General features: G+C 41.0%; 1 protein-coding gene across 1 annotated transcript in view; it reads left to right on the forward strand.

Annotated features, from left to right (window-relative positions):
• LOC126412244 (odorant receptor Or2-like) overlaps window positions 1-19,676 on the forward strand; it is a 44,169-nt gene that overhangs the window by 3,199 nt on the left and 21,294 nt on the right. Inside the window, exons 2-3 of the mRNA XM_050081740.1 lie at window positions 7,964-8,068; window positions 17,956-18,111. Of these exons, the coding sequence (XP_049937697.1) occupies window positions 7,964-8,068; window positions 17,956-18,111 (261 nt within the window). The remainder of the gene's footprint in view (window positions 1-7,963; window positions 8,069-17,955; window positions 18,112-19,676) is intronic.

Below are 19,676 nucleotides of genomic sequence, written 5' to 3' on the forward strand. Positions count from 1 at the left end.
TTTTTTCTTGTCCAGCGTGAACGGCTTCATGTATCTTGTTTTTGTGTCTACAGTTTTGACCCGCCATTTTTATTGTATTATCTGTCACTACTTTATGTCATTTATTGTGCCACTCACGGCTGAAGAGCAGCGTACTATGCTGCTGACAGCCCACCTTTGTACAAGGTGTTTAAAATAACAATAAAGAAAAATAAAAAAAAAGTTTGTCTGATCATGGTACCCTTCAGACAGGGAGGCGGTGGACTCTGCTTGCACCGTATTTGGAGGACCGGATTCTACAGGATACTGAGACGAATACTAGTACAAACTCCAGGCAAGTGGTCCTCCAACATCGTGTAAGCCAAAGTACGATTATGTGTATCCTGCATGACAACAGCTGCTATCCCTGTCATCTGCAACGAGTGCAAGAATTAACTTCAGCGGATTTCCTTCTAGGGGAAGACTTTTGTTGATGGTTTTGCGTCAGACCATCAGAAGTATGGGATATCTGTCACCATCCCTTTTTACGGACGAAGCAATCATTACCAGAACTGACATCACCAGTCTGCGTAATCGTCATCTGTGAGCTACAGATGATCCTCTGGCAATGGTTGAGGCCTCTCATCGGCATCGGTTCAGCATCAGTGTGTGAGCAGGGCTTCTTGTCGATCACGTTCTTGGATCGGTTACTATTCCACGATCCGTGGACGGAGGAACGTGCCTAGACTTCCTGCGGAACATGGGATGCCTGAGAATGTGCCTTTGGCAATATGACAGGTTATGTGGTTTCTGCATGATGGAGCACCGCCCACCTTCCACAACACAGTTCACCGGTAATCTCAACATCTTCCCCGGACTCTGGATACGACACGGAGGCCCTATATCATGGCCTGCTAGATCACCGGACTTAAACCCCCTGGATTTTTACCTCTGGGAGCCTCTGAAAAGCGTTGGGTATGCTGAACCAGTTCCTGATGTGCACATCCTTCAACAACGTGTTCACGACGCCTGTGACGTTATTCGGAGAAATGCCGGAACATGTGAAACAGTGCAGCAGTCCATAATGCAACGTTTAAACCCGGGCGTTGCATCCTATTGAAGCAACTTTCAACGTCTGTTGTGACGTCGGTGCGATGCAGCTCTGTACAGTGTTCCGCGACGATTTGTTGTCCTTTGCCAGACTAGGACTGTAGATATTTTTAAAAATATCTGGAATATCACATAATCGATATTTAAAAATGTTTCATTACCCACCTCGATACACAGAAGAAATATCGGTGTATCGATAAATCGATTTGAAAGTGTCGATATACCGGCCTATAAAAATATAAGCTGCACATCGTAAATATACGGCGGTTTTAGAGCCGTATATTTAAGTATTGATTTCTTATAAGATATTCTGTACATCAACAAGGTAGTTGCCTGCTTGTCCCTCTTAGAGCAACAACTGAAAGGAAAACGATGCACCTCCACGCAAGGCGATAACCACTTTGCTAACAAACGGTAACTGCATGTAAGTGGCACAGTAAAAGGTGTCCGACGGGTCCCTTCGGTTTCTTCACGTATCGGACTGAGACAAATGGATGGTTGGCAGGCAAACTATGACCCGAGTGCTTGAGTTCATCTTACTAGACGATAATAGGTCTGACTAAGGCGGGCGTTGAATGTGCGTAGGGGTGGTTATACAGCACACCTGAGTCACAGAACAGAAAATATAGAGAATGAAAAGTTTGCGGAAATCCATGCCTCAAAATTTAGAGCGCATGCGCCAATCCGCCATAATGAGAACATGTAAACAGCTGTGTTTGATGTCAAATACAAACGGGTACGGAATACTGATTTTATTAACTGTGCATTTTAACTGGTGGGCATACCTACAAGTAAATAATTGTTTGATGTACTGTAAAATTAGAAATAGACAATGAGTAGTATTAAGAGAGACGACCACACACGAAACTAATGAGTGATTCCCACGAAGCAGCTGACAGCAGTATAGGAAAAAAATAAGTTTTCCGACTTTACTACTGTAAATTGTAAAAGCTCATTAAAATCTAAGAAATACTGTATGTAAATGAAGCTCCATCCACTCCTGTGGTTAGTTTTTCGGTAGAGGTTCTCCATTCTCTTTAAAAGATTAAAAATGACTTTTTACGCATTTCCGTGATTTCTTTAGTGTCTTAGTTTCTTATCACAGCTTGATGATGAAGTGTCTGTTCTCTCCGTTATGGCTCAATGTTTACTGTGATATCTAATTTCCAAAGATTTTGAAGGATTTGCAGTGAAAAATGTTGTCGCTAGCTACTATCGTTTGCTTCATTTGAGGCGCACGTTGCTATAAACTAATTGTAGCTGACACATCGTCATTGTTTTTAAAGTTGGAAGGAAAGCCGTGTCACTCACTACGGAGGAAATAGAAGTTAAAGTATTTTTATCTGAGTGTGCACCACGGACATGTAGCCTAAGTTCACAGTGTATCTGCACTTACGATACCCGTCATCACCGATTTCGTCCAGGTTTATGGTGTATGCGGAGATTTGTCAGGAATTAAAGAGACAGAAGTGGCCAGACATTTAAAGGAAAATTGCATGTCTTGGTGCGACTCGGGAGAGGGATGAGCCATTTACGGTATTACAACTTCCAGGCAGTGAGCGACGTAGTGGGAAGAGAGTGGCACAGTGATCTAAAAGTCAACGGTTCGAGTCCGCCTCCGAAAACTATTTTATCTTTTAAATTTTTACGTTACTTACACTGCAAAATAAACAGAAGTAATGTTCAATGTACTATATTTATTAACACATTCATTAAAAAGGTATGAAAAGGAAAGGCAACCAAAATTTGGGATTGGCTATAGTTTTTCAAGAAGGGACTGTAAGGTGTAAAGGAGAACTTCATGTATTAGAAGCTTTCATTGCCGTACAGTTGATGGTTTACGCTTGCTGGCCCTATATGTATCGAAAACAGAGTAGTACGCAGTTCGTATTAGTACATGCACGTCAAACTAGTGATCGAATATTTATTGTAGTACTTATTGTTGGAAGAAAGTGATGATGGAGACATTTCACATCAACAGTTACACAGAGGAAAAGCTGAACACATGTTTAGGACAAAGATGGACAAAATTTTCTTTACTATATTATTACGTAGTATGTTAGGAGAACTAATGTGTCTGGACCTATTATAAAATATTAGTGCGGATTAAATTTTAATCAGGTCACCGGCTTCATTTAAAGTAATGCCTATGCATTACTTTCCGGTATAAAATATGAATGAAAATTCCACCACTAATACATACGTTGAAACTCTTGCAGAGTGGTCAATAACAGCTGTTTCTGTTGTAAGTGAAGCTGATTTATTACTCCACAGTCCCAGAAAGGGAAAAATGAGGAGTAAAATAAAACTGTTGCAAGGAAAAAACGCATATTTACAAAACAAAGTAGCCACATTGTCTTCTGAAGCTAAAAGCAGTGGCAGTTCATACATTGTAAATATGAACAGTAATTAATTTAAAAGCCCATATTAAAAGCTTTTAACTGAAGATTTATCACACCTTGTTTCGCTAACGTTTCCTCTCGTAAAATTTTTTATTTAGACAATTAGCTCTGTTTCGTAAGAATATCCATTTCTAACCGTAGTAATAAGCAGCTTTCGTTTCGGTTTCAATATGGCGTCTATTGCAAAGTTTGGCTTCCAGTCTTAAGGAGCCACCCTCAGGTTTCTTTTCTGTACACTCTCTGTTTTGTGCCTGAGATGTGCGTGTGTAGAGGATAACATAGCCTCTGTTCTACACAGGCTTTGGCCGAAGTGATTCTAGTTTGCGGCGGAGCTGTTTATAACTTCTCACGCCAAACTGTTTAGTGCACCAACTTCGAGACGCTTCTTGTTGTCTGTGCCTTCTCTCTGCATCGGTAGACACTCACTCAGCCGATGTAAAGCAGCGTTGAAGAAACACCGACTAAACAGCCATCATGCATAGTGCGCATATTTCAAATTTGGAAGCAAGTTTGCAAAATTTCGGAAGTTCGCGATTCCAGTAAAACTTGGTTGAAAATGTTTTAAACTTCAAGTAATTAGGCTTTATTGCCGCCAGAGCAAATTATAAATAGATTTGAAGTCCGCATTTAGTCTCCAACTAATACTGATGCATCTAATTGTTTTTGCCACAAGTTCTCCAGACGACAGCAGCCAGATGTTCATAAGTCCGACTCGAATGGTTTTAACCTTCTGTACAGTCACCGACCCGCAGCTATTCGCGAGTTACTGTACCAAAGCCTTTCAGTGGGCTTCTTAGAATGAAATGCTCGCCATACTGCCTCATGATATTCACGAAACACGCCACACGGCGTTTGTAATACGACAAGAAAGTTCACATGCAAATAACATCCAAACAAGTCCATTTAAAAGTCCAGCCTTTCACGGTAATGTCCAAAGGTAAAGTCGCTTATAATTCCGAAAACGGAACAGATAGAACATAAGATTTCTTTCATCTTAACAAAAGTTCGACTGCAGCGGTTCCACATTGATGTGTACAATAACGCTATTCACGAGCGACTCCAAAAGATATAGACACTGTAGCACAAAACCCTACAGAAAGCGTGGGAAATGCTTAATCCTATTGGCTGATGATTTAAGCACCCAACCGCAACAGCTCCAGCCGTTAGTTACTCTCGGTGGTCACCAAGTCAAGTACCAGAAACACAGAATGCAATTTATAAAAGAACTTCTGAATTTACGAAAGCAAATATAATTCGAATACACCAAAACATGAATTGTCCCGAGGAATGAATTACTAACTGATTTAGCTACGGAATTGTCTTCTGCGTGCTTTTATACAAAAACATTCGCACCAGGACATACATCACATGATTCATGATTGCACAAGAACTCTCCCACCCACACATTTTACATAGTTCTTAATAAAATAAAACATCCGAACTATACGTATGTCCTCCATATACTCCCTCAGTCTCTCCACAACACTCGCACACCAAAACATAGTTAAATAATAGTTTTTCCACTCAGTTACTTTTGCACATCAGAAATCTGTTGTAATGAAGGTAAAGAGAAGTCCAGAAGAACAATTTATAAGAACAGGTATTTTTGGTCATAGTTTCAACTGATATTATGAATAAGTAATTTACAGTCCCTTGCTCAGTTTTTTTTGTAACGGAAAAGTTTTTATGGTTTTTATGTAAATTTCTGTATCTTGGAAAGTACTGAAGATCCTGAAGTGCCATTTTTGCAGTACAGATGTATTATCAATACAAGTCTATATATGGAATATTAAAAGGATCGAACAAGTTTTAATACTATTTCTTTCGATTCACTGGGAGTGTACATGACGAATTCGTAAGCACGGTTGTAAGATCACGGTACCAGCGGCGAGCTTCACCTTAATGTGTAATAGCTTCGAATAATTTCCTACGGTAGAAGCTGATTGTCATTTCACTTAAAGAAAAACTGTTATGCGACACCAAGCAGTAGTTCAAGTGCCTTACACCAGACGTAGCAATGAATATTCTGCCAAGATTAATTGAAATCTTACCTCTAGCAAAGTCTCCCCACTAATGTCAACGAAATTTTCCAATGTGTGCGTTCATACACTGATTAGCCAGCTCGGTTTATTCACTTTTTGAACATAATTATATAGTAAAAAGCTTTTAGTTTTGTACGATGACATCTTCTCTTCCCAAACTAAAAGACAAACGTTCATCAAGAAAATTCCTCAGTGAACAAATTCCATAATAATCTGATGTTAAGTTTAGTTTCTCAGGAAACCTAACTTTTTGTACTTAGGTGTGTCGCCAATTTGTCAGGCGTTTTCGACTAGTAACACCTGTGTATTGCGCTGCTGCAGCCACCGAAAACACGAGCTGGGGGAGCCACTGTTCCATGCGGTCACACAGTGATGCTTCGAGAGCCTTCACAATCTGAATATAGCACAAATTTTTATAATGTGGCAGGTGTGGAACTCTCTCTTGTTCAGCATCGTTTTGATCAAGTACGTGAAGAAATTGTCTCTCTAATGAATGTTTTCCAAAATACAGAATATGTAAATCCATTAACAATTTACATTTTTCAATTTTACTCCGCTGCAGAGCTAACATAAATTTTTTGCACAAAATTGTTTCAAAATGTGCCTGTCGAGTTGTACTCTTTCTGAATTTACGTGTAATTTTATAGTACATTATAATTAGAACTAGGAAAAAATTACTTTCAATCGCAGTTATCAGCTTCTAAGCTTCCGAGATTTCATGCAATAAAATTCATTTGATGCTGACTTGAAACTATTCAGTATTACCTTCGACTGAGGTTGATTTAACTGCTGCAATATTTGACATTAAATGTAACCGTCGGAGGGTGAGGAGGAATGGAGCAATGACAGACAAAAATAATATACTGTCTGAGGAGGTTTTATTCAGGAAATGTACAATTAAGCGTATGCAGTCAGAGCGACTGATACAAGAATTTAATACATTTCACTGCATATAGTGGTTAATGTTCCCAAACTGTTGTTTTATATATCAGATTCACATCAGTTTCGCCAAGCAGTAAATACCAGTAAGTTGGAAAGACATCTGAGAAGATAATTATATTCCAAGGAAGAAAAATAGTTTAAGGTCTGCACACGAAGTTGCACTTTTGTCAGGGGTGCGAAAGGATTTGGAAGATCATTTGAACTCGACGGATAGTCACTTGAAAACGGGTTGGCACATAATTATCTGCAAAACTGAATCATGGGAATGGCTGTAGTGAAATTGAATCGGAAGATGGAGAGGGACTGAAGTTAGGAAATGACTCTGCAAGTGCTACATCCGTTTTGCTATATGGGCAGCAAAACAACTCACGATGACCTTATGAAAACATGGGGAAATATTGCAACATCCAAGGTAAATTAAAGTGGTAGTTAGTCCCTTCTGAAAGTATTTGTTTGCAGTGTAGCCTCAGTACGGAAGTGACACATGGATTATAAACCATACGGTCAATAGAAGAACAGAACCTTTTGAAATGTGGAGCTGCAGAAGAATGTGGTAGATCTTATTGGTAAAGTGCATGTAGAATAAAGAGGCACATAACAGAATCAGCGAGAACAGAAATTTATGTCTCAATTCAATTAAAATAAAGGTTCGATTGATGGGAATTATCATGAGGCGTCAAAGAACTGTCAGTCTGGTAATGGACGAAAGGATACGGAAAAAAGCTGTAGAGGAGACAAGGGTTTGACCACAGCAGGCAGGTTGAAAAGAAGTTGATCAGAAATTGTTAGGATTATGGATGGAAGAATAGGCCTTCACATGGTAAACTAGAGTGGAATGCTGCAAATAAACGAGTCCTATGACTGCAGGCCGCAAAAACAACAAGGTGACGTAAAAGGAATAACTCATATATATAAATTCCGTTTTTAATATTTTTCAATGCAAATACGCATGCGCTGTGTGTTTGTATGCTTTCCAAGTTTGACTCGCGATAAGGGATAACGTATATCTCTTCTGTAGGTGTAACACTAGGGAAGCGATTCTCTTCAACTGTAGAAGCACAGTAGAGAGGAACTGGAGCAGTATTCCATTAATAATTGGTTCTATCCTACCTAAAAGTTAGTTTAGCTTCATCGCTAGAATTACACAAAAGGGGAAAGATCCTCCCTATACTCCACGCATCATTTACTCCGAAGTTACTAGTCATTCCTACAGCAATTCGTGTACCGCAGTCGAAGGAGGGATCTTGTCTATAATGTTCTGCTGCATTCAGGCAAGTTCATTACATCCATGAGAAACATCCTCAACCAGGTGAAATTGTTAAATAAGGCGTATACACGAATACGAAATTAGTAATCTCCACATCTGTATTATTTTGTTAAATATATCACAATAACAGTATGTTAACATATTTTTTAGAGCATCAGTATTTAATAAAGTTTCCGCCAATCACTACGATACTGAGATTGTAAATCACTCGCTTAAAGGCAATGATTTTTTCTTGTTTTCAGAAAACCGGCGACGTAACAACGATGTGCAAGTTGCAGCTTTATCTGAGTACGATGTTATCCGAAATTTTCATGTACTGCTGGTATGCGGACGGGATAGTACAGCAGGTAAGTGACATAATAAGAAGGCGGGCGCTGTATTGTCAGACGTTATAAAAACCGTTCACTGTCGCGATGTGAAAAATAACTATATTATATAGTTCTTAGAAGGCTACTTCCACTGTCACACACTGAAAACCCTATCTTTTGTGCGGTAATGCCTATGTAACGATTTGTAGCTTCCCTCATGACACACTTATTAAACTACGTAAAAGAAGTAGTACATTTCGTTGCAATCAGTGAAATAGCGTGACTTTTTAAATTTGTGTAGTCTCCCCCAAAAATTCAACAACTTCAACTTTTGTGGACTGGCAAGACAGCCAATCCACTAGGACTGGAGGCCGAAGGGCACACGTTTAAGCTCACGCAGGATGGCGTGAGGTCTGTAACAGGACAAGGTCTTTATAGTAGCAAAAATAGTACGTAGCTTCTTGAATACTTAACTTTAATCCATAATTGGTGAACATCGGTCTGACGGTACATGCATCACAAGATAAATAGCAATTGATAATGGCGCCTTGCTAGGTCGTAGCAAATGACGTAGCTGAAGGCTATGCTAACTATCGTCTCGGCAATTGAGAGCGTAATTTGTCAGTGAACCATCGCTAGCAAAGTCGGCTGTACAACTGGGCGAGTGCTAGGACGTCTCTCTAGACCTGCCGTGTGGCGGCGCTCGGTCTGCAATCACTGACAGTGGCGACACGCGGGTCCGACGTATACTACCGGACCGCGGCCAATTTAAAGGCTACCACCTAGCAAGTGTGGTGTCTGGCGGTGACACCACATCAACGACATTAAAATTCTGTGCAAGACGCTTTCATGATAGCATACGCTTGTAATGAGTTCGTATCAAAGATGTAAGGAAATATGGCCCAAACAGATACATACGGTATCTTGGTACATCCAAAGGAATGCCAACAGTCTTAGCATTTCGTGTCGTATTATTCGCGATTGTACTAAGCATGGGACGGAAAGAGTGGTACAATTCTGGTATCCTATTTATTCAACCTAATGGGCCTCAGAAGGAAAAGAGAGGGAGGGAGGGAGAGAGAGAGAGAGAGAGAGAGATAGGTTTGGAAGATCCATAAAAATTACAAAAATGTATGTAGGTGTGTATGTAAGTATATATGAGCGTTCTAAATCTCTTCCTGAACCATTGGAGCGATTTCAACTAAACTTGGTACACATATCATTAATAGTCTAGAAAGAACCACTGTGGAGGAAAGAACCACCCATCAAAGGGATGTGAGTAGGGGTGGAAAAGCAAGAAGCCCGCAAAGCGAGAATACCCGTATTTTAGTCATCCAGTATTTGCGAATGAGAGCACTTTGAGACTTGCAACTAACGTTACACATACTTTCAAACCTTTACGAAAATTTTCTCTCTGACAATCCCGCCCCCCCCCCCCACCCCATCCACCCACACACGTAATGATGGAAGGACAAATGTTTACGGCTTACTACATTTTCTCTGATCATGCAGTGAAACTGCCAAATAATGCAAGAGGTTTTAATTTTTCACTTCGTTGCTACTAACTCTATTCGCAACACTTTTTGCAGTCAGCATCCGCATCTGTCACTGAATGTACTACGGAAATTTATCATTGTACGGCCCACAGTTCAGGAGATGCGACGTCATAAACATTTAGCTGTGTAAAACAGAAAATGAATGGCGAAATTCGCTAGACGAACAGGTGGAATATGTGTACAAATAAGTGTGAAATATATGAAATGTGTGTGTAATGTATCTGACGTGTGTGCAGATGGGCAATGCCAAGGCTAATAAGCTCAAAAGCTTGTCCTAAGGCCCTGGAACCAACTGAATAAAATTTGATGCACCTATTAGTCACAGTCTGGAAATAAATACTTTAGGGGAAAGAGCCACCAACATAGTGCTGAGGCTGGTGTGGAGAGAGAAGGGAGGGGCGGAGATGAGAAAACATCGGAGAGGAGAAAGGAGAAGACAGGCTTGGCCGCCAGACTCGCCTGACATGAACATTATGGAGCATATCTGGAATGCCTTGCAACGTACTGTTCAGGAGAGATCTCCACTCACTCGTACTTCTACGTACTTATGGGTAGCCCTGCAAGATTCATAGCGTCAGTTTCCTCCAGGACTACTTCTGACATTAGTCGAGTCCATGCCACGTCGTGTTGCGGCACTTCTGCGTGCTATCGGGGGCCCTACACGATATTAAGCAAATGTACCAGTTTCTTTGACTGTTCAGTGTATGCTGAATGTTATAATTCCGCCCAGAACAAGCTCTTCGAATACATGAGAAAGGACATTTGCTCCGTTCAGATATTGTCAGGGAGTAAGAAAACTGACGGGTACACGACAGGTACGTTTTTCCGTCAGATCACCACATCTTCGTGGAAGGGAAAGGGGAGATGTGTTGGATTCGCTAAGCTATAGCCGTCTGCCCAAGAAGAAAACATGACTTGACGCGCCACAATAATTTTATCTCGGTAAATGTTGTAGGAATGAGGGAGAAGAATTGCGTGATTGGATGGGAAAAGTGAGAGAGATAAGAGAATGCCACGTCGCTTACGTTGCTGTCTGAGTGTGACACCTGAATCACAAGCTGTGTGCTGATGACTCTGTCTGTGTTCTCCCCGATGGATGACCTGCGTATTCCTCGGAAGGCACCTCCCCTGACCGCTCCTACCGCTTACCGTGCCCTAATAAATATGTTTCTTTTTTGGTAACATCAACTGGCCACAATACGTGTAACATTAGATTTTTCGCTTTATGGATCTAAGGTGGAGTATTCAAAGATATACAAATACGAATTAATAAATTACTATCATGTCGTTAATTGTGCTAATTACAATAACAACTTTAGTCCTTCAAGACGCTACTGAAGGTTTTGGAGAATCTACTTTTTCTTCGAAGGATTAGAGAATTTACACATATTTTGGGGTCAGCTTGCTACGACGGCATAACTTAAAAACCTCTCAGACGGGTGTTTCAGTGCAACTTTTAAGTCACCGAAACTAACGCTAAGGACTTCGCTCAAAGAATGATAATAATGAAAACTGAATACTACAGCTAATTATACTCTCAGTACTTCGACGCATAGCACTAAAATCACTGGATCATCTAATTCATTAACCGATGCGCTGTTTGCATTATCCGTCTCTTTTTCTGCTATATTTTCATTACTTGGTAGGTCACTGTATGTCGTTTGTGACTGTGTTCTTTGGTATTAATCACAAACTGATCCCACGACCTGTTCATGGCTTCTTGGGTGAGGTCTGAAGAATATTTATGTGTGAAAATACATGTTATCTGGATCTTCAGTGATCTGTAAATAGGATTTACGTTGTTTCTTTTCTATTATAGCTATAGCTTTTACGTAATGTCAGATCTTGCTTTATTTTATCCCACTCAACTAATCTGTTTTAATCAGTTATTACCCGAAGCAGGCAAAATTAAGTCTTCTTCCGCACAGACCTCTCATTCCTCTTTCCTTCATAAAAAAAAGGGTTCAAATGGCTCTGAGCACTATGGGACTTAACTTCTGAGGTCATCACTCCCCTACAACTTAGAACTACTTAAATCTAACTAACATAAGGACGTCACACACATCCATGCCCGAGGCAGGATTCGAACCTGCGACCGTAGCGATCGCGTGGTTCCAGACTGAAGCGCCTAGAACCGCTCGTCCACCTCGGCCGGCCCTTTATAAAATACACGTATACTAAAAAGTAATAAAGTCTGAACATTATGCACAATGCATCTCAGTATTTGTGACGTCAAATGCTGACTATTTGTCGTATCATGATATAATCTTGTAGATGCATTCAACGATATGTTGATAGTAGGAAGTGAAAACCTCTTAACTCTACTTTGTTAAATTTTACAGCAGAGGCAAAAACGGTTTCTTGAAAAATCAATAAAGTGATACAGATAATTTGCTACATGTGTAGTTACATAATAGAGGCGTAGTTATTGACAGATTAGAAAAATCCAAGCACTTTAAAATCCCTCTTTGGTAATGGAGTTGCTGTTTACTGAAATCGTGAGTTTTTTACAGACAGGTGGCATTATGAGGTTTTCGTTGCCAACGATCGATATCCTCCCGCCCCCCCCCCCCCCCCCCCCAGGAACCGTGGACCTTGCCGTTCGTGGGGAGGCTTGCGTGCCTCAACGATACAGATGGCCGTACCGTAGGTGCAACCGCAACGGAGGGGTATCTGTTGAGAGGCCAGACAAATCTGTGGTTCCTGAAGAGAGGCAGCAGCCTTTTCAGTAGTTGCATGGGCAACAGTCTGGATGATTGACTGATCTGGCCATGTAACACTAACCAAAACAGCCTTGCTGTGCTGGTACTGCAACGGCAGAAAGCAAGGGGAAACTACAGCAGTAGTTTTTCCCGAGGGCATGCAGCTTTACTGTATGGTTAAATGATGATGGCGTCCTCTTCGGTAAAATATTCCGGAGGTAAAATAGTCCCCCATTGGGATCTCCGGCCGGGGACTACTCAAGATTACGTCGTTATCAGGAGAAAGAAAACTGGCGTTCTGCGGATCGGGGCGGGGAATGTCAGATCCCTTAATCGGACAGGTAGGTTAGAAAATTTAATAATGGAAATGGACAGGTTAAAGTTAGATATAGTCGTAATTAGTGAAGTTCGGTGGCAGGAGGATCAAGACTTTTAGTCAGGTGAATACAGGGTTATAAATACGAAAGTAAAAAGGGGTAATGCAGGAGTAGTTTTAATAATGAATAAAAAAAATAGGATTGCGGGTAAGCTACCACAATCAGCATAGTGAACGCATTATTGTGGCCATGATAGACACGAAGCCCACGCCTACTACTGTAGTACAAGTTTATATGCCAACTAGCTCTGCAGATGATGAAGAAATTGATGAAATGTATGATGAGATAAAATAAATTATTCAGGTAGTGAAGAAAGACGAAAATATAATAGTCATGGGTGACTGGAATTCGAGAGTAGGAAAAGGAAGAGAAGGAAACATAGTAGGTGAGTATGGATTGGGGGTAAGAAATGAAAGAGCAAGCCGTCTGGTAGAATTTTGCACAGAGTTGGTTCAAGAATCATGAAAGCAGGTTGTATACACGGAAGAATCCCGGAGGTACTAGTAGGTATCAGATAGATTATATAATGGTAAGACAGAGATTTAGGAACCAGGTTTTAAATTGTAAGACATTTCCAGGGGGAGATGTGGACTCTGATGACCACAATCTATTGGTTATGATCTGTAGATGAAAACTGAAGACGAAAACTGAATAAACCAGAGGTTGTACAGAGTTTCAGGGAGAGCATAAGGGAACAATTGACAGGAATGGGTGACAGAAATGCAGTAGGAGAAGAAAGGGTAGCTCTGGGGGATGAATTAGTGAAGGCAGCAGAGGATCAAGTAGGTAAAAAGGCGAGGGCTAGTAGAAATCCGTGGGTAACAGAAGAAATATTGAATTTAATTGATAATAGGAAAAAATATAAGAATGCAGAACATGAAGCAGGCAAAAAGGAATACAAACATCTGAAAAATGAGATTGACAGGAGGTGCAAAATGGCTAAGCAGGGATGACTAGAGGACAAATGTTAGGATATAAAGGCGTATCTCACTAGGGGTGAGATAGATACTGCCTACAGGAAAATTAAAGAGACCTTTGGAGAAACCACTTGTATGAATATCAAGAGCTCAGACGGAAACCCAGTTCTGAGCAAAGAAGGGAAAGCAGAAAGGTGGAAGGAGTATGTAGAGGGTCTATAGAAGGGCGATGTACTTGAGGACAATTTTATGGAAATGGAAGAGGATGTAGAGGAAGATGAAATGGGAGATACGATACTGCGTGAAGAGTTTGACAGAGCACTGAAAGACCTGAGTCGAAACAGGGCCCTGGGAGTAGACAACATTCCATTAGAACCACTGACGGCCTTGGGAGAGCCAGTCATGACAAAACTCTACCATCTGGTGAGCAAGATGAATGAGACAGCCGAAATACCGTCAGATATCAAGAAGAATATAATAAATCCAATCCCAAAGAAAGCAGGTGTCGACAGATTTGAAAATTACCGAACTATCAGTTTAATAAGTCACATTCTTTACAGACGAATGGAGAAACTGGTAGAAGCCGACATCGGGGAAGATCAGTTCGGATTCCGTAGAAATGTTGGAACACGTGAGGCAGTACTGACCTTACGACTTATCTTAGAAGAAAGATTCAGGAAAGGCAAACATACGTCTCTAGCATTTGTAGACTTAGAGAAAGCTTTTGACAATGTTGACTGGAATACTCTCTTTCAAATTCTGAGGGTGGCAGGGGTAGAATACAGGAAGCGAAAGGTCATTTACAATTTGTACAGAAACCAGATGGCAGTTATAAGAGTCGAGGGACATGAAAGGGAAGCAGTGGTTGGGAAGGGAGTGAGGCAGAGTTGTAGCCTTTCCCCAATGCTATTGAACCTGTATATTGAGCAGGCAGTAAAGGAAACAAAAGAAAAGTTCGGAGTAGGTATCAAAATCCATGGAGAAGAAATAAAACTTTCAGGTTCGCCGATGACATTGTAATTCTGTCAGAGACTGCAAAGACTTGGAAGAGCAGTTGAACGGAATGGACAGTGTCTTGAAGAGAGGATATAAGATGAACATCAACAAAAGCAAAACGAGGATAATGGAATGTAGTCGAATTAAGTCGGGTGATGCTGAAGGAATTAGATTAGGAAATGAGACACTTAAAGTAGTAAAGGAGTTTTGCTACTTGGGGAGAAAAATAACTGATGATGGTCGAAGTAGAGAGGATATAAAATGTGGACTGGAAATGGCAAGGAAAGCGTTTCTGAAGAAGAGAAATTTATTAACATCGAGTATAAATTTAAATGTCAGGAAGTCGTTTCTGAAAGTATTTGTGTGGAGTGTAGCCACGTATGGAAGTGAAAATGGATGATAAATAGTTTAGACCGAAAGAGAATAGAAGCTTTCGAAATGTGGTGATACAGAAGAATGCTAAAGATTAGATGGGTAGATCACATAACTAACGAGGAATTATTGAATAGAATTGGGGAGGAGTTTGTGGCACAACTTGACAAGAAGAAGGGACCGGTTGGTAGGACCTGTTCTGAGGCATCAAGGGATCACAAGTCTAGCATTGGAGGGTTGCGTGGAGGGTAAAAATCGTAGAGGGAGACCAAAAGATGAATTCACTAAGCAGATTAAGAAGAATGTAGGTTGCAGTAAGTACTGGGAGATGAAGAAGCTTGCACAGGATAGACTAGCTTGGAGAGCTGCATCAAACCAGTCTCTGTACTGAAGACCACAACAACAACAACCAGAGTCTTCACAGGATCGTCCCATATAATCTTACGCCCTGCTATGCAAACGATGGGACTGTGTCAAGTAGGAAATATGCTGTATTCAAACATTGTTTCCCAACCCCTCACCCCCCCCCCCCCCCCTCAACCATGCCATTCCATCTCAGCGCCAAGACGAGTAACAACAGGGGGGAACTGCGAATGCGACGCATTTCAATGGCAGTGCAGTTGTACTGGATACGAATTTTCCAACAGTATAGACAAAAACAAAATAATTTTTCAGTGTTGTCTGTTTCTGGCGCACTGAAGACGTAATGTAAATTTTATCTGGTTCAATCTGTTGGGATACGGACAGACGCAACCAATTCCACAGATTTTCCCACTCAGATAGCTACGTAATCGTGACTCATTTAGCTTCATGATCGAAAAAAAAGGTTTTTCACACACAAATATTGATTTAAATATTGTAGCATTTTTGCAACTTCATTATAGATACGTGTAAATTATACATTATATGCAATGTAGACATACTAGATAGTTTTAACATTAATGGGATTGTTCTTTAGAATGAGAATTATTTTTCAGATCGATCAGTTACAACTGCACATGCAGAGGGGCTCTTTCTGCCCGTATAGCAAATTTCTCATACTATCTAAAGTGTCTCGTTCCCTAATTTAATTTCACTAGCATCACCTGAGTTAATTCGACTATAATCCATTATTATTTTTTTGGTTATGTTGATGTTGATCTTAGGTCGTCCTTTCAGGACAATGCCCATTCCGTTCAGCTGCTATTCCAAATCCTTTTCTGTCTCCAAGAGAATTACAATGTCATCGGCAAACCTGAAAGTTTTCATTTCTTTTCACCGAAGCTTAATTCCTACTCCAGATTTTTATTTGGTTTCCTTTAATGCTTATTCAATGCATAGATTGAATAACATTGGGGATAGGTTACAACTCTGTTTCACTCCCTTCTCAACCACTGCTTCCCTTTCGCCCCACTCGACTCGTCTAACTGCCGTCTGGTTTCTGTACAAGTTGTAAATAGCCTTTTCTTAACCAGTTTCCTAAGATAAGTCATACGGTCAGTGTTGCTTCGAATGTTCCTGCATTTTTCCGGAATCCAAACTGATCTTCACCGAGGTCCGCTTCTACCAGTTTTTCTACGTTTAGTGTTTTGCGAACACGACTTATTAAGCTTACATTTTGGTAATGTTCAGCCGTGCGAGCAACTTCTTTGCTTGAAACTGGACTGGTTATCTTCTTCTTACGGCCTGAGGGTATTTCGTCTGTGTGATACATCTTGCACACTAGATGGAAGAGTTTTGTCATGGCTGACTCCCCCAAAGATAGCTGTAGCCTAGTTCTGACGAATGACAATTTTCTGCTACTCGCAAAAACAGCTTTGTAAGCAACGTTGCAAAAGAACGATGTACCAAGGAAAATGAGATGAAATGGAGGCTGTAAAGTAGGGCTGTTGACATTTTTTAAAATATCGGAAACCTGATATATCGATATTTAAATGATATCATTATCAGCTCCCGATATATTGGAAAAGAGTAGTAAAGATATATCAACGAAAAAAATATCGCCCTACTGGCCTATAGAAATGTTGGCTGCACATTGTAAATATACTGAGAATTTTACCAGTATAGTGTTGATTTATTGTTAGATATTCGATACACTAAATAGCTGGTTGCCTGCCATCCTCCTTAAAGCAAGAATGGAAAGGGAAACGTTGCACGTTCACACTTGGCCATAACCAACCTGCTAAAAATGGTAACTGCATGTCAGTGGGATAGTAAAAGGTGTTCGATGAATCCATCGTTCGCTTTCGTCGCGTATTGTATTTGTCTGGAACACTTTGTGCCGACTTCCCTGTTTTGGCATTTTTGCAAACGCCAGGGACCTGGCAGTTGCAGTGTCAAAATTGTGTGGTAAAGTTAAACGTTGCAGTTTCTGTTGGTAGCGCCGATTGCCGGTTGCGTCAGCATTTCCCCTCACATGTCTCCGCCCACTGCAAAAACCAGTCTTGTCATTTAGGTTACAGTCATCTTTTTCACCAGTTGTATTTGAAGAATGCCGATGTGAAGAAATAGTACACTAGTTGCGTCAAAAACGTGTTTTTAATGCAATTCCTCCACATCGGAAATATTTTTACTTCATTCACACCGCCACCCACCTCCCCCCCCTTCCCAGTGCAATCGTACTTGTCCCTTGTGCCACCTACACTTGCTTGACACAGTCAAGGAGAAAGACTAGACGTGATGGGAGCTAAGAAGAGTAGTAAGACATCATCACACAATGAAAGTAAAATTATTTTCTGTTGAAATTTCCAAAGAACATTTCATATATTTACCGAAATTAGCGAAAATAGATAATATAAAATAAAAATATTGGCACTCGATATTGATATTTCGATATCGATATGTTGGGGAAATTTATTGCCTGGACATATCGACACATCGACATATCGATATATCGATGGTTAATCGACAGCACTGCTATAAAGTATATTTAATGAAGGTCCGAGGAGTAAGAGATATCTCTCTGAATTTTCTCTTCCGCCGGTACTGTCGTTGTCAGACCACTGCTGTGACGTCACTGTGTTGCAGAGCGCGCGCCTGGCGCGGTCGGCCTACTCGTGCGGGTGGCCGGGCGCACCGCAGCCGCTGCGCCGCGCCGTGCTGATCGTCATGTGCCGCACGCAGCGGCCGCTCTCGCTCACGGCCGGCAAGTTCTACACCATCTCCAGGACCACCTTCGTCCGGGTAAGGCAGCGCGCCCTCCAGCGGAACCAACGCGTTTCAGCGTTCGAGTGTGAACTCCTCACCTGCCAGGCGGTAATGTTCAGACTTCAGGTTTTCAGACATTACAAACTTTCGTTGACCAACTTAAAAGTATACTAACACTATAAATGCGAAAGTAACTCGGTCTGTTACGCTTTAACGACTAAACCGCTGAACCTATTCTGATAACATCTGGTACGGCGATAGATTGAATGCTGAGTAATAGCAAAGGCTATTTTACAAAGTACCATCTTTTTGAGTATTATTAACCTTTTTAAATATACTACAAGTGGGTGGCATGCAGACGACGCTCACGCTATGGTGGGAGACTCCTACAGAGATTACTTCGTGACAGTGCCCTATGTCACTGTGTGCGTGGTATTCAACATTGAGTTCCTACACCACCTCACATAGCTGGAGAGTTTTGGTGGAGGTACAACAACAAAATAGCGTGGTAAGCCGGAGAACCATATTTAAAATCATTGCTAAAAGCTTCGCAAAAGTAAGTCTGATTCAGCGCATGGTTCTAAGATAACTCAAGCTGCGAAAGTTACTCGAATGCAGCAATGCTCAGAGCAACCTCATGTCAGCCGAAACTTGGATGCAGAACGTCAGACGGACTTAAGAGCTACAGAGCACTTTAGACGGCGGGAGTCACGCGTTTCTTATGGCGTCTATGGCGCTTGAAAACTCACAGCGACGGCGTCATTTAAGGGCTGTACGATAAACAGGTGCCTTTACAGGTGCAACGTGGGAGGCTTTTGGTGAAGCAGCATTTGATTATGATCTATTAACTAACTATGTTAATAATGAATTAAGCATGATAGGAGGACGGATCAAATAATCTAAACACCATAACGCATTAAAATTTAAGGAAGTAACGGTTGATATGTGTTGCTCTGATGACAAAATCTCACATCCGGTACTAGGTGAGCTAGGAAACCCCTATAAACTCTACTTCTGCACAAATGTGGTGATCCGAGGTATTTTTTAAATATAATGCATACTTTCAGACTCGACATACAGCAAAACCGGCGCTGCATACATTTTTTTGTTCATAAGTCTCTACACCACTTTACGCACAGGTATCTTGTAGAACCACTTGCTTACTTACTCACCATCACTCATACCAAAACTTGATATGGGAGCGAAACAGGGGAAACGGCTAGTTACATGATAAAGCAACTAGTTTCGATATAAGCCTCATTTTCTGGCTACAACTGCAATGCAAGAAACATTTAACAATAAGTTCCTCTCAACATTGAAGTTGTTATTTATTGTCTTGGCATTTGCTGTGAGCATCCGGCGGAGAAAGAGCAATGTTGCTCTCAAGCAGCATGAGACTTTCACACTGTTTTCTGCAACAGCTTTCCAGTTTCGTCTTTGGATGGGCAATGATGCTTGCAAGCAACGTTTAAGTTCCCATATACAGCAATATTCTGTTGCCTCTGGCGAAAACTTGGCGGAAGGTGTGATCCTCTATTAGACACCGTGTAAGGTTACGTGAGCATCAGTTACCAATTCAACAGTTCCTTTCGGTTTGTGGC

Source organism: Schistocerca serialis, chromosome 7 (assembly GCF_023864345.2).
Source record: "Schistocerca serialis cubense isolate TAMUIC-IGC-003099 chromosome 7, iqSchSeri2.2, whole genome shotgun sequence".
NCBI lineage: Eukaryota > Metazoa > Arthropoda > Insecta > Orthoptera > Acrididae > Schistocerca > Schistocerca serialis.